At 44.6% G+C, this 14,239-nt stretch overlaps 1 protein-coding gene across 1 annotated transcript in view; it reads left to right on the top strand.

Moving 5' to 3' along the window:
- LOC311237062 (voltage-dependent N-type calcium channel subunit alpha-1B-like) overlaps nucleotides 1-14,239 on the top strand; it is a gene marked incomplete at its 5' end in the record, with an annotated part of 50,770 nt that overhangs the window by 31,068 nt on the left and 5,463 nt on the right. The window contains 10 exons of the mRNA XM_084324870.1: nucleotides 789-894; nucleotides 1,014-1,121; nucleotides 3,311-3,417; nucleotides 5,022-5,075; nucleotides 5,638-5,837; nucleotides 6,591-6,720; nucleotides 7,310-7,441; nucleotides 9,696-9,738; nucleotides 9,975-10,018; nucleotides 12,133-12,397. Of these exons, the coding sequence (XP_084180996.1) occupies nucleotides 789-894; nucleotides 1,014-1,121; nucleotides 3,311-3,417; nucleotides 5,022-5,075; nucleotides 5,638-5,837; nucleotides 6,591-6,720; nucleotides 7,310-7,441; nucleotides 9,696-9,738; nucleotides 9,975-10,018; nucleotides 12,133-12,397 (1,189 nt within the window). The remainder of the gene's footprint in view (nucleotides 1-788; nucleotides 895-1,013; nucleotides 1,122-3,310; nucleotides 3,418-5,021; nucleotides 5,076-5,637; nucleotides 5,838-6,590; nucleotides 6,721-7,309; nucleotides 7,442-9,695; nucleotides 9,739-9,974; nucleotides 10,019-12,132; nucleotides 12,398-14,239) is intronic.

Below are 14,239 nucleotides of genomic sequence, written 5' to 3'. Positions count from 1 at the left end.
GAGCCAAGCAAGACTTCCCCGCTGCAGAGCTTGCATGTGTTTGTGTCCTGAATTAGCTCTGCTTCAAGCTTTCACGATGCATGTCTCTGTCATTCCACTATGAAATGATTGTGTTCAATACATAACAATACAACAGCATATAACATGTATGCTGGCATGTCAAAGTCTTTCTTTCTATAATTGACCTATCTCAAACCCCACCATCTGGTCTTAATCCTCCAGTCATACCTGTCGCTTTCCAGTTTGTCTGAGGGAAGCGACAGTTGTGATTGGAGGATCAAGAAAAGAGGGCGGGTTTGAGGTAGGTCAATTGTTGTTTCAGTGTGTGTTCATGTTTAGAAATTACTAGCCTCTCATACTCACTCACAAACTAAGTCCTTAGTTTGCATGGACTGTGGAGTTTATGTCTGGCGTGTTCGTGTCCCTGGAAAAGCCTTTCTGTGTGCTGGACTGAAATGAAACAAACCCAAATGACTGTCAGAACTAAAGCCGCTGTCCTGGCAAAATGTTCTACATCCTCGGATTAGTGTCAGAATCGACAGTTAATTTGTAGCGGGAGGATGGTCTGACTGGACTTGGACATTTTTAACGATATCTGTCCGTGGCCAACCGCCATTGAGACGTTGTCATAATTTGTTTTCAAAGTTCCAATCTCACACACATGAGAAGATGCGTCTGAATCGGTTCATTCAGGTTCGAAGACCACACACAGAATCTGCTCTTCCACGAGCTGCCGATTGTTGTTTGGTAACTGGGTTCTGATGGTTCTCGGCTTCTGTTCCTCTCAGCGGTTGGTCAAGATGAACATGCCCATCGCCGATGACAACACGGTGCATTTCACCTCCACACTGATGGCTCTCATCCGCACGGCCCTGGAGATCAAACTGGCGTCCGGTGAGAGAGACTGACAAAGTGACAAAGCTCACATGTGAGGCGACGTGATGCGATGATACTGTATGTTGCTGCAGATTTGATGTGACGTGTTTTCTTTTTTTTGGGGCCCCGTCCCTCAGGAGTCGTGGCCCAGCGTCTGTGTGACGTTGACCTGAAGAGGGAGATCAACAGAGTCTGGCCCAGTCTGCCGCAGAAGACCGTGGACCTGCTTGTGACGCCACACAAACGTAAGCGATAGGGATGTCCGATATTATCGGCCGATATTGGCATTAAAATGTGATATCGGAAATTATCGATATCGGTAAAAATTAAATAATAATAAGATAAAAAAATAAATAATATTAAATAAAATTATTATACTTTTTTTTTTTTACATTTATTTACCCAGGCAAGCAAGTAAGAACAAATTCTGATTTTATTTATTGTCAAAAGTATGCATAATGTTGTGTTAATTCCACGACAAGAGATATGTAATGTTAATTACCTGAAATTATTCAGTTTTTTGGGGGGGAAACCCTGCATATATGATATATCGGTATCGGAAATTAAGAGTTGGACAATATCGGTATATCGGTATCGATAAAAAAGCCAATATCGAACATCCCTAGTAAGCGAGTGTCGGGGGAACTAAAACTGTAGTTAGGATAAGATAAGATAAGATAAGATATTCCTTTATTGATCCCCTTGGGGAAATAGTTGACCAAAATACTAGCTACTTCATAATGAAAAGTAGTTAAGCTACATCTTAACTATGTCACGAGTCTGGAATCTCATAGTTACACAGAGGTACAACTGAACTGAGTAAAGTGTAGGTGTGTTTGATTTAGGCCAAAAAAATAAATAATTAATCAAATACTTGATAATTGTAAGTGTTCCCCACATGTAAATATATATATATAGCTGTTTGGTGTTTTTTAGGCTAGAAAGCTTAATTTCTCTCTTGGTTTTATTAACAAGGTTGTGTTTTAACTTGTCTTTATGTTTAGTAAAAAATAAAACATGAATGATTGTTAGTCAATGGACACCTGCCAGAGTGGGGAAGAAAGAGCACTGTGTGACGATACACCATCTAAAACCTATGAGCTCAAACATCTAAAAACCACTGAAATAGACTGAAATATACAAAAAAAAATTGGACAAATCAAGGACCTGTAGCCGCGTGGCTTTCATTTCCACCAAGCTATTACTGAAGAGATAAGACCATATGAGACAAAGAATAATACTCCTCCAGATCCGAACTGCTCTCAAACTCAGTCATCCCTCAAGTACGGCACCTGTGCTGCTTAGTGCTTGTATTGTTTACAGACTCGCTCCACTGCTTCCTGTTTGCTTCCTCCGCATCATCTGCTCACTTTATCTCCTTCTGCTTCTATATATATATATATATATATATATATATATATATATATATATATATATATATATATACACACACACACACACACACACATGACTCTGTTTCTGTCTCTTCTCCATCAACAATACTTGATGGCACACACCCTGTTACAGTACACACTCCCACATACAATAAGCTCAGTTTTACCCTTTGCCGCTCCTCCTCCGCCATCTAGTGGTTGTATGGAGAAAATGTCCCCTCATCTGCAGTTGGCAGCGGGTGAGAACGTCTGCTGCCAGCTCATCTACGACGTCACGTTGTTGTGTCCTCTCCGATGTACGGAGTTCACAAGGAAAGGGGAATGTGGGTAGAGCCTAAGAAGGTACTTCTGATGGTGGGTCCTCGACGACGCCAGCTATTCCAACGACAACAAGAAAAAATACCCATTTTGAATCAAATCAAATCAAATCAAATCAAATTTATTTGTGAAGCCCGCTATCACACGTTAATTTCCCCATGGGTTAGACAAGTCTTCTTTAAACAAGTCAAGAGGAAACATCACAATAAATCAAGAAAAAAAAAAGCCATCATGAAATCCTAAACAACACTCCTAGGGAAGGTAAGGAAAAACTCACTAAAAACCTAGCAATAGGAAAAAAGCACCACAGGCAATGTGGAGGAGAGAAACCTTAGAAGGGCCGTTCGAGGGGGGGGGTCCCCCTTCTTGGATGTCGGTGATAGTAGTGTTGCTACATATGAATGAATGAATGATCATTGCATTTAAATAGCACTTTTCTAGACACTCAAAGCACTTTTTACAATTGCCTCCTTCACCACCACTGTTTAGCGCCCAACCTTGGGCTATGCGGGCCCAATGGCTGCCATACACTGGCACCTGGCACACATCACACTACACAATGGCTGAACGGTTCAGGAGACAGGGATTGATATCAGCCCATTAAGGGGGAGGGATGATTAGGTGGCCTTGACTTCAGAGGCCTGATTGGCCAGGAACGTCGACTGTCGCAGTACCCAGTACATGTTGACTATATAGTGTCTATCACCTCTCTCCTCTTGTAGAAAACGAGCTGACGGTGGGGAAGGTCTACGCCGCCCTGATGATATTCGACTACTACAAGCAGAACCGAGCCAAGAAGCTCCTCCAGCAGCAGTCAGGAGGAACTCAGGTACGACACGCCCACCAACAGGTACGACACGCCCACCAAGAGGCCTCAGGTACGACACGCCCGCCAACAGGCTCTCCAGCTGAGGCTTGTTGACTCTTTTCATAGGCGTAGATTTAGGGGGGGGTTGCAGGGGACAATATTGAGAATATCCTCAAAAATATAGCTAATATGAAAGACAACCCCCTCCCAAAAAGAGGTAGAAAATAAGGTCAAAACATTATCCTTCCTACCTGTGACTATATTAACCAACAGTTTCAGACACCCCCCTACAGGACCGTACCATCTCAACCTTGCAGCCGTGCCTCTCATAAAAGTTCACCAGAATACAGGAAATTAAGTGTTTGACGCTCTAAGTTTACAAGGGGAGGACCAGCAGACAGTGGCGGCTGGTGAAAATGGTGCCATATTCAATCAGTTTCAGTAACTACAGTACAGTATATATTGAAGGGGCGGCTGGGTGGCGCAGCGGACATTGCGCTTGTCACCAACACAAGAGACACCGGGTTCGACTCTGGCTGTCGGCGTTGCCTCCGGCTCGGGCCGGCCGTCATACTAACTCAATTGGCAGAGTTAGCGGGTGGAAGTCGATGGGTGGTAATCTGGACGTTGTGGACAGCGACTCCTACAGGTCGGTTGGGGGACGCCTGCACAGCAGAGACAGGAAAATGGCGGGGGTAGTGTGAGCCTCCCACACGTTACACCTCGCCAATGAGTGTCCGCGCTGGCAGGTGAAAAGATGTGACAGGCTGCCTCCTCGTGTATCGGAGGGGACACGTGATGCAAGGCTTCTATCCTCCCTACAACCGGCCAGTGGGGGGCATATGCGAGCAACATTCAAGACAGGGGAGGGGAGAATTGGCACAGCGAAATTGGGATGGGAGAAAAATTGAAAAAGAGGAGAAAAAGTGGATAAAAAAAAGAACAGTAGGCCTATATTTGTTATAGAGACTAACTTTTTTTGCTGCGGTAGAACATCACATACTGTACGAATTGGAAGAGCCGCCGCATGTCTCGTGTTAACCCTTTGAGAAGCTTTGTGGTCCGGGCTTGAACTTTCCATAAATGTGTCCATATAAATCCATTTTGTTAGATCCAATACTGTCTGAATGTATCTTGTGATTATCAATTTCTGAAGACGACAACAACAACTGTAATCCTGTCTCGTCTTGAGTCCCTGCGACTGTAACAATCATTGCTGTCGTCATCAGTCTGCGCACCTCCTAACACACCAGTGACCATGTGCCAGTGACTCTGCTTGGGGCGCTAGAAAAAGTGCCCTTCAGGCATCATATTTGACGCTGATTGGCAAAATTTTGTTGCTAGGTTCATTTATGGTGCTCTGTGCATTTTTCAATTGGCTGCGTCGCGCACTGACGCCCAGTCAGTCGGGCGGTATTATCTAGCGCCCCAGTAGAGAGAGGGGATGACAGGACGCACAAACAATGATTTATATTTGATATATTACCCGTTATTGTGCATTTAAAACACAAACATACTTAAAATGAGTAATTATTATTTATAAAAAAAAAGTATTATATTTTAGCGGTCGAAATCGACTATTATAGAAAAATCCAAAACCACTTCTTTCCTCTTCTTTCCACCAGGGGGTGCGGCGGCCTAGCGCCCTCTATGGACCAGCCGCCACTGCCACCACACCAGTTAGTGCCTTACTCTACCGCGTCTATACTTTCCGTAGCCGCATTTCTGGCAGACGCTCTCTGATTGGCCACTGTTGCCCAATCGCGTGACGAGCTGTGTCTTTGCCCATTTCCGCGTCGAACAGCCTGCAAACTACCTGCCGTTCTATCGCCATGCTCTAAGACAAACTCTAACCTTAACCAACTTCGAAAGAGTGCCTAAGCTTAACCGTCGAAAGAACTTGCCGTCACGCTCTAAGACAAACTCTAACCTTAACCAACTTCGAAAGAGTGCCTAAGCTTAACCAGTGTAGAAACAAGCGTCGGCCAATCAGAGAGCGTCTTGCCAGAAATGCGGCTACGGAAAGTATAGACGCTACTCTACCCATCAAACTACATAGGACTAACAACCCTTTCACACGGCCATAACAAAACATGTGGAAATGTGTTTTCTATTATATTTCCCGGTTCTATTTTCTAAGGTTGAAATAACTGTTGGTTAATGACCGTAATTATTTAATCAGTATCCCTACTTAGAAGTGATGGAATCCATTGGTGACCTTTGCCCTTGTTCTCTTCACAGAGTAAAATCGGGGTCTTGTTTCGGCCCATGCTGCCACTCACCTACATACAGGAAGTGGAGCCACCAATCACCAGTCCCAAGGCCCCGCCCCCGTCTCAGCCAGACCCAGAGCCCCAGCTTGAGCCCCCTCCCACCACTGCCATCACCACCACCACCACCACCACCTCACCCTCCTTCCTGACTAATAGGGATGCATTGTTGTGAGTGGAGTCCAGGATGTTGCGATCAGTTAACGTTAGGTTTAGACGACTCAAACTATATTTTTATGTTTGGGTGTAATTGCCGTTATGCCATCTGGATCCCAGACGGCTGACAACAGTCTTGATTCAGTTTAAACAGACACAAGTAGTGATGAATGCTTATATAACCTTGGCGGTACCCAGTGTTATTATAAAACTTCGGTACCATGTGATTTGAAGGATTTTTTCCATTATACAGATGATTGTGATTATGATTATGATTACAATTATGATTATACAGAGATTATACTTAGAACGTTTTTTTGTTGTTATTATTATTACAAAACAAATAATACAAATAAATGAGAAATTAAAACATTTCTCCAAAAGAAGTAGGATGTGTTACAAATTATCCATCATTTATTGTGTCGATTGAGGGTGAAATAAAATCATCATGGAAATTACCAGGATTTAACACTATAGTAGATACATTATTGTATTCTGCCATTTTTTTTTTTATAAAGGAATATGATAATAATAATATATAATAATAATAATAATAATAATAATAATAATAATAATAATAATAATAATAATAATAATAATAATTATAATAATAATAATAATAATAATATAATAATAATAATAATAATAATAATAATAATAATAATAATAATAATAATAATAATAATAAGGTTCTCCACACACTAAATATGTAGGTGGTCTTATTCTCTAAGTCCTCTAACGTTGTGTTTATGGGGTGCTTGTCCTCAGACCGAGCAGGAGAAGTGCCATAAAACAGTCTCAGTCTGCAGACGTGTCCCAGGCGACCCTGCGACCCGCAGGCAGGAGGACGCTACAGAGAGGACACTCAGAGGACGTGCAGTACTACTCACACCCTCAGGTACGCAGATACTACCTACTGCTAGCGCCCTCTGCAGGTCACTACACACACTGAACACACCCTCACCTCATAGCCTCATGTCATGAACGTCCAATTATGTCCACATTCATGTTAACTATGAACACATTTGACACTGTCAATGAACCCCCGCAACACACGTGCAAATACGAACGCACACACAAACACACACACACACACACACACACACACACACACACACACACACACACACACACACCTCAGAAACATGCACACCTATCGTCAAAAAGAAGGTACTGGAGCACACACGGATCATCTTTCGAAAATATTCAAGAAATTCAACACAAACGTGTGTCTTCTTCAGATTGATGAACTTCTTGACACATTTGTGTTGAAAAAACATTAGTGAATTTCATTCCACCCTATTATTGTTTTTCTTTTTGGAACGATGATTTGTGTGCTCCTCCCAGTACCTTCCTTTTTGATGACTATGGTCCTTATCACCGGGTGTGTGAACTCCCTCAAGTATGCATAATATCACCACTTATCTCTTGGGACAACAACGAGTATCATATCTATACAAAAAAGCATGTTGTTGTTCTTCTTCCAGGAATCGCTTGAGGCGAAACGGGAATCGCTCGAGATGAAACAGGTGGACGTCAGCTCGGACAACGAGGGCTATCTGAGCCTGGAGGGCCAGGGCCGAGCCGCTTCCATGCCCAGACTCAACTCGGAGTACTACGTAGCCCCTCCACTCCTCTCTGTTACTCACTCTCCTCTTCCTTCCTCCCTGGTTATGGCTCACAGAGACTCCTCCATCTGCTTTAGCGACTGCTGTTCTCATCATGCGGCGACGTCAGCCGGCCGCCCGACGCGGGGCTCTCTCCGTCTCTCGGTACCGTGACCGTATCGGATGTGTGCGTATAACCTGGAGACGTTCATTTTCCGCGACAGCTCGAGCAATGTCGACCGGGGGGGGGGGGGGGGGGGGGCTGAATGATAAGCAGCTGCTGCCGTAACGTATAAAAGCGCCAGGGTGGATAAAACGATGAGACTTTGGGCAGTGAGGTTGAAAGAGGGAAGGATCATCAGACAGAGGGAGCCGTCAGAGAGGGAGAGCTGTCAGAAAGAGCAGTGAGTGAGACTGAAGGGAGGGTGCGAGGGAGCGATAGAGGGATGATAGGTGGAGGGAAGGAGGATGATTTAGTGAGAAAACCCACCACGGGCCAGTTCAAGCAGAGGAGCTCTCTGTCAGTCTGTATTAGCTCATCTCTCGCTGATCTCTCCCTCTCTCTCTCTCTCTCTCTCTCTCTCTCTCTCTCTCTCTCTCTCTCTCTCTCTCGGCCTGTCGATCTCACAGCAAATATTTACCCGACGAGACGGTCATATGTACACAGTAGTGATGACAACATGAATCAGGATCAAAGAAAGCCTGTTATACAATTGAGCCGATGCCTTACATTTTGCATGGGGTAGTTAAAAATGTATTAAAGCACTATGCATAAAAGTCAATCGTTTAATAAAGATCACGTATTATGAAAATGAGAAAACATCTCTGATGGTCCTATTAACACAGTGAAATAAGACAACCCAGTCAGATTTTGCAACACAGATTTTGTATTAAAAAAGATTTGCCTCCCGAGTTCCCCTACGTCCGGTGGAGAGGGTAGTCCTTGACTTGTGTGTCTCAGGTTTTTTCAAGATGGCGGGAAATAGGGATATGCAATTGCTGAGATCTTAATTCATATTTGATCTGCAACTCCTAGTTTGACAGTTTGATCTGAACATCGTGAGTCGGATGTGTGGTTGTTGGGAAGACACGACTAATTTTAAAGCTAACAGTACATACAGTACACAGAAGCAGCGCAGACCAGAACAGGACTGAAACAGAGCAGATGGGGTGTAGAGGCTGCTAGAATGGCCGACAAGTGGGGCAACGCGCGCAACGACCAGGAAGGGAATTGGCATAATGACTCAATTGGGATGGGTGAAAAAATACAGAAAGCCCAAAAAATAATAATAGAAGAAAAAAAGAAAAGAAAAAACTAAGGAGTATGATACAGTATGTGAAGTCGATGAAGTGTACTAATCGCTACTTTGACAGTGGAAGTAGTACAATATTAACTGATTATTAGCGTGTGCCTCTAACGGATACAATTTTGTCAGCAAAGATAGAAGAAGAAAATACAAATTCAATCGTCCTGCTTCGTCCTTCTACAAAGAAAACTTTCCCTTTCTATGAATCTCAAACACCATCACTTATATGGGCATATTTTGATATGTTATACTATTGTTTTTCTCACCCTCAACTAAGTTCTCATCCAACAGACTCACATCATATCTCTGCATGTTGGCATTAGTCCATGTCGTATACACTATTTATGTATTATGCTACATTTTATCTATTGTTGTCAATGTCTTTCAGTCTTTAATTTAATTTAAATTGTCCTCACTGCTTTTATTTCACACACTCACACTCTTTTGTCTCTCTGATTGTTTCACTTGTCTAAATATGGATCTTGTCTGTCTAGCTTTGCTGTCTGTCTGTCTGTCTGTCTGTCTGTCTGTCTGTCTGTCTGTCTGTCTGTCTGTCTGTCTGTCTGTCTGTCTGTCTGTCTGTCTGTCTGTCCTGTCTGTCTGTCTGTCTGTCTGTCTGTCTGTCTGTCTGTATGTCTGTCTGTCTGTCTGTCTGTCTGTCGTCTGTCTGTCTGTCTGTCTGTCTGTCTGTCTGTCTGTCTGTCTGTCTGTCTGCGTGCCTTCCCGTGGCATTGTGCTGTGCAATCTGTTTTGTTTTGATATCTCTCTTGCCTTCAGCTCTCTCTTCAGCTCTCTTCAGCTGTGGTTTTTGTTTGCTGTTGTTTGCCCATTCCTCCACCTGCTCTGTATCCTCTCCTCCCTCCCTCCTCCCTCCCTCCCTCCCCCCCTCTCCTCCCTTCTAATTTTGATGCCCATGGCTAATGTGTGCCCACCTCCCTCCTGTGTGTGATGTCTGATAGCGGAGCCACCCTCGCCACGTCCCTGGGATCCACCTGCAGTACTGTACCACCTGTTGTTCCTCCTCTCTCTCTCTCTCTCTCTCTCTCTCTCTCTCTCTCTCTCTCTCTCTCTCTCTCTCTCTCTCTCTCTCTCTCTCTCTCTCTCTCTCTCTCTCTCTCTCTCCCCCTCTCTCTCTCTCTCTCTCTTCTCTCTATCTATCTCTCTCTCTCTCTCTCTCTCTCTCTCACTTGTATCTTCCCATGTGTGTGTTGGTCTCCATGTGCTCCCCGTCATCCCAGTGCAGAGGTCACACGCTCTCCCATCGCCCACCACCGGGGACAAAGTGACACCTCCAAATAATAGATAGCAGATCAGATGGCGATCGCTTGTCCGAACTAGCGATCAACGTGTTATAATAAGCAATGCACAAAATGACATCGCCCACTCCATATCACACCATGGAGTGTTAGTATTTTCTCCTTGGATAATTATTACCATCGTACGTCACGGTAGACCGAGCACTCTGTCCTGCTACTCAGTCTGTTAAGTGAAGTGGTACAAACATTTTGGTAAAATGTGGTGTATGTGTGTTGTTATTATTACCATTATGTAGTGTGTAGTCGTTTTTGTGAGTCAGTGTGTGTGTGTGTGTGTGTGTGTGTGTGTGTGTGTGTGTGTGTGTGTGTGTGTGTGTGTGTGCGAGACGGTAGGTGGGGACAGCACTCGTGCTTTCTTGCTTTTTACATACAGTTACTGTACTTTGTTTAACATTGGCCTATCTCAAACCCTGCCCTCTTTTCTAGATCCTGCAATCACAGCAGCAGTTGCGATTGGAGGATAAGGAAAAGAGGGCAGGTTTGAAATAGGTGACTTTCTATGTTGTATCCGCAGAATTTGAATGGATAGGATTATCATTCGCCATTCATAGCGATGATGATTGATTGACGAGTGGCCGCTTGGCTGTTACACCATGAACCGTCTGACGTAGAATGTTTGATAACGTTGTCATGGAAATGGCGTGTCTGTTTCGGCGCACGAGACTCAGAAGGTTGATGCGTTCGGCCGCATACAGTACACACACTGCTTTCTTTTGCTAAATCAGCGAGGCTCGAAGAACCAAAGTCTCGACGTTAGTCGGTTGTTATTACTCGTGTTTTTCCCTCATGCCCTGTGCAAAAAAAACAAGATGGCTTTTGACACCCACAAAGAGAAGCAAGGGCAAGGCGCCTGTCGTTCAGGAAAAAAAAGCTTTGAACCCTTACCACGGCAAACGCATCAGCGGGATGAACATTCCAACTTTACGTGGACATAATGCTGATTTCCTGACAGCTCATAAAGGAGATGACTGTGTGACACACTATCCATTCACGTTCTGCGGTGGTTTCATTGTTGAGAAACAACTGACTGTAGTGTAGCTCCTGGCTGGACTGACTCACTGTGTTACTGGAACAACAGCAGCAGCAGCATTATCACCTCGATACCCGTTAACGTCACAGTGACTTATGACTTCATACAATTTGGTAATTGGGAGGAACACGTTGCTGATCCAGAAAAGTACGAGCAAAGATCATAAAGTTGATGCCTTTTCCAGGCCTTTTTCTTTTCTTTTTTTTACCCAGTGAGTGTAGTAGCCAGGCTGTGACCAGCAGGTGGCGTGGTTAGCTTAGCTGCTGCTCCAGTTTCACATCACTTCAGTCACTGTTTCCAGGGAGCTGGTGCTGGTCAGAGGAGAACCTGGTGGGCTAGAGACATCGTCCTCACATCACCTATTGGTGTTTTCCATTACATTGATCAATTAAGAGTTGAATTAAACATAGTTAAGTGTTTAAGGAGCAACCTTAACACAAGCAAACTCTTTCAAGCCTTCGTTATTGTTAATCATCCCTCTCTCTCAGCTGGCGGGGGGGGGGGGGGGGGGGGATCTTGAAGCTATAAAAAAAACAAGGTGTTCATGGCTACAGAGGGCAATGTCAACACCCCACCTATTTTTTGTTCACTAGCAGAGACAACTGCTGGCTTAGTGATTTCTACATGTATGTACTGTACATTAATATGTATAATAATTATACATGTGTGTAACATTTGTGGTGTGGAGTTCAATCACAACGATGAGCCAAACCGTAAGTATTCTGATCACTGTGTGTTTGCCCATTCTCCTCGAACGTCGCAAAAAAACATCTGTGTCTGGAGAAGAAAAGGGGTTAAACATCGGTCTCACGTCGTCTATAGAGAGTGGTCTCCATCGGTTGTGAACAGTTGAACCTGGTGAACAGTTTGGTGAACTGGTGTTGGTGGTTCTGGGGCCTATCGTCGTCGTTCTGGTGAACAGTTTGGTGAACTGGTGTTGGTGGTTTTTTCGGGGCCAATCGTCGTGCTGGTGTATAGTGGCACAGGCCCTCCATTCTCTACCGCTACGTTCCTCTGGTGATTGTAACCCTCTCTGTCCCCCTCTGCCAGCCGATCGTGGACCTCAGCCCTATCAGGCGCTCGGCGTCGTCGCTCACCCCCCAGCGCCCCCAGGAGGAGGTGAACCTGAGGGAGTACGACCTGCAGCGGGCCGGCCCGGCCTCGTCCTCCTCCGGCCAGGCTCAGAGCCAGGACAACAGGGCCCCCCACCACCATCACCACCACCACCGCTGCCACCGGCGCCGGGACAAAGACAAGGACAAGAAGCAGAGGTCTCTGGACAGGACCACCTCCGTGCAGCCTTCCAGCACAGCGGGTGAGAGGAAGAGCGCCGGCGTCCAGAACCTCCCCGAGAAGGGAAACAGGAAAAACACATTTGTTTTAATGGGAATAACGTTTTTTTTCTTTTTTTTTTACATTTTGAATCTATGGCGAGCACATAAAAGAGTCATGATTCAAGATATTTATGTGTCGTATGCACAGTTAAACAGACAGTTACACCGTACAATGTACATCTTACTTTGCTAGTCCCCCCTTTACACAGAATCACAAAATGTAGACTTAAACTAGAATTGAAAATATTAAGAAAAACGTTAATGCTAAAATAAAGAATCTTAAAAGGATGAAAAATAAGGCACGAGTGACATAGTAACAGTATTGCACATTCAGTTCACAGTGTAGTGGTATAGAAGGATATAAAGTCCACTATGCATTGTTGCAAATGTTGCAAATAATAGTAGTGGAGGAGGTGACGGTGAGGTCACTGCCGCAGCAGAGTGTCTGTGTTGCGTACATCACCATGCAATCTTTCAATGCAAGTAAATGTTGGAAAAGCACAGATATTAGTGTTATCGGTTTTTTTTGTATACAACCGCAGCAATAACTAAAAAGTAAGTAAGCCTTCTGGCCAGCCGGTTTATTGAACTGGCTTATATCTTGTTTCCATAGCGTGAAGCCCGGCGTGTAACATGTATGTACATGTATGCCCCCCGGACCGGGATGCTAGCCTGCCACAGGGCCCTGCTAAGTAAACAGTTAACACAAGCAGTCGACATGCTCAAGCTCACATTCGAACTCACGATCAACAAATGCACTGTGACTCATCATCACCCATGCAGACCAACAACAGGAGAGCTCGATTGTTAGATTGAGTAGAATTGATATAATAGAGCGAGAAGTCACGTAGAACTCGGAATATGTCTTTCATACTAAGAGGGGGGATAGACCTGGCTCTCGTAGCAAAGCACTCGGACGCCCCCCGACACAGTGGTGGGAATTCCTTATGGGATTAAGGGACCACGATCGGGTTATGAAGGAAAAGGGCTTTTTCTGTTGCACTTCCCCAGAGGAGTTGAACCGGGGATTTTGCACGTCAAGCTTTCCATCTGACTAGCAAAGCGTCTTACCAGCTCCCAGAGGAAAATCTGCTTCTGGTGGGGATTTGATTTTTTATGATTTGCATCGGCCTCTCCCTTTGTACCCTGACCTGGGGGAGCGACAGTTATGAAATGCAGGCTAAGCTCCCTTAGGGGCTGTGTGAAGGAGCTATACCCACGGAGCTCTGCTCTGAATAACTTCCTTCACACAGACACACAGACACACACACACACACACACACCTACACACCTACACACACACACACACACACACACACACACAAACACACACACACACACACGACTGAATGAGGTTAAAACCTCCCTTGTGATGTTGCCTGAGAATTGAGACAAATAGTTTCACATGTTTAGCATGTGTACCCCTTGCTCTTACTTTATCACACAGACACACTACACACATGGATGCACGTACACACATAGATGCACGTACACACATAGATGCACGTACACACATAGATGCACGTACACACATAGATGCACGTACACACATAGATGCACGTACACATGCATACATGTACACACATACATACACACATAGATGCACGTACACACATAGATGCACGTACACACATACATACATGTACATGCATAGATGCACGTACACACGTTCATACACGTACACACATTTTGTGCTTCACACCACTCCTTCAGACATGCAGTACAGTACAGTCCATGTCACTCACACGGCCCACTGTACATTATGTCAGAGAAAGACAGACTTGGTCTGGAAGACCTCTCCTGTTCTGTCCTCGGCTGTTTGC

Source organism: Notolepis coatsorum (assembly GCF_963971535.1).
Source record: "Notolepis coatsorum genome assembly, chromosome: 11".
Lineage (NCBI taxonomy): Eukaryota > Metazoa > Chordata > Actinopteri > Aulopiformes > Paralepididae > Notolepis > Notolepis coatsorum.
Note: the sequence above shows the minus strand (reverse complement) of the source record. Positions and strands in the feature narration are given on the sequence as shown.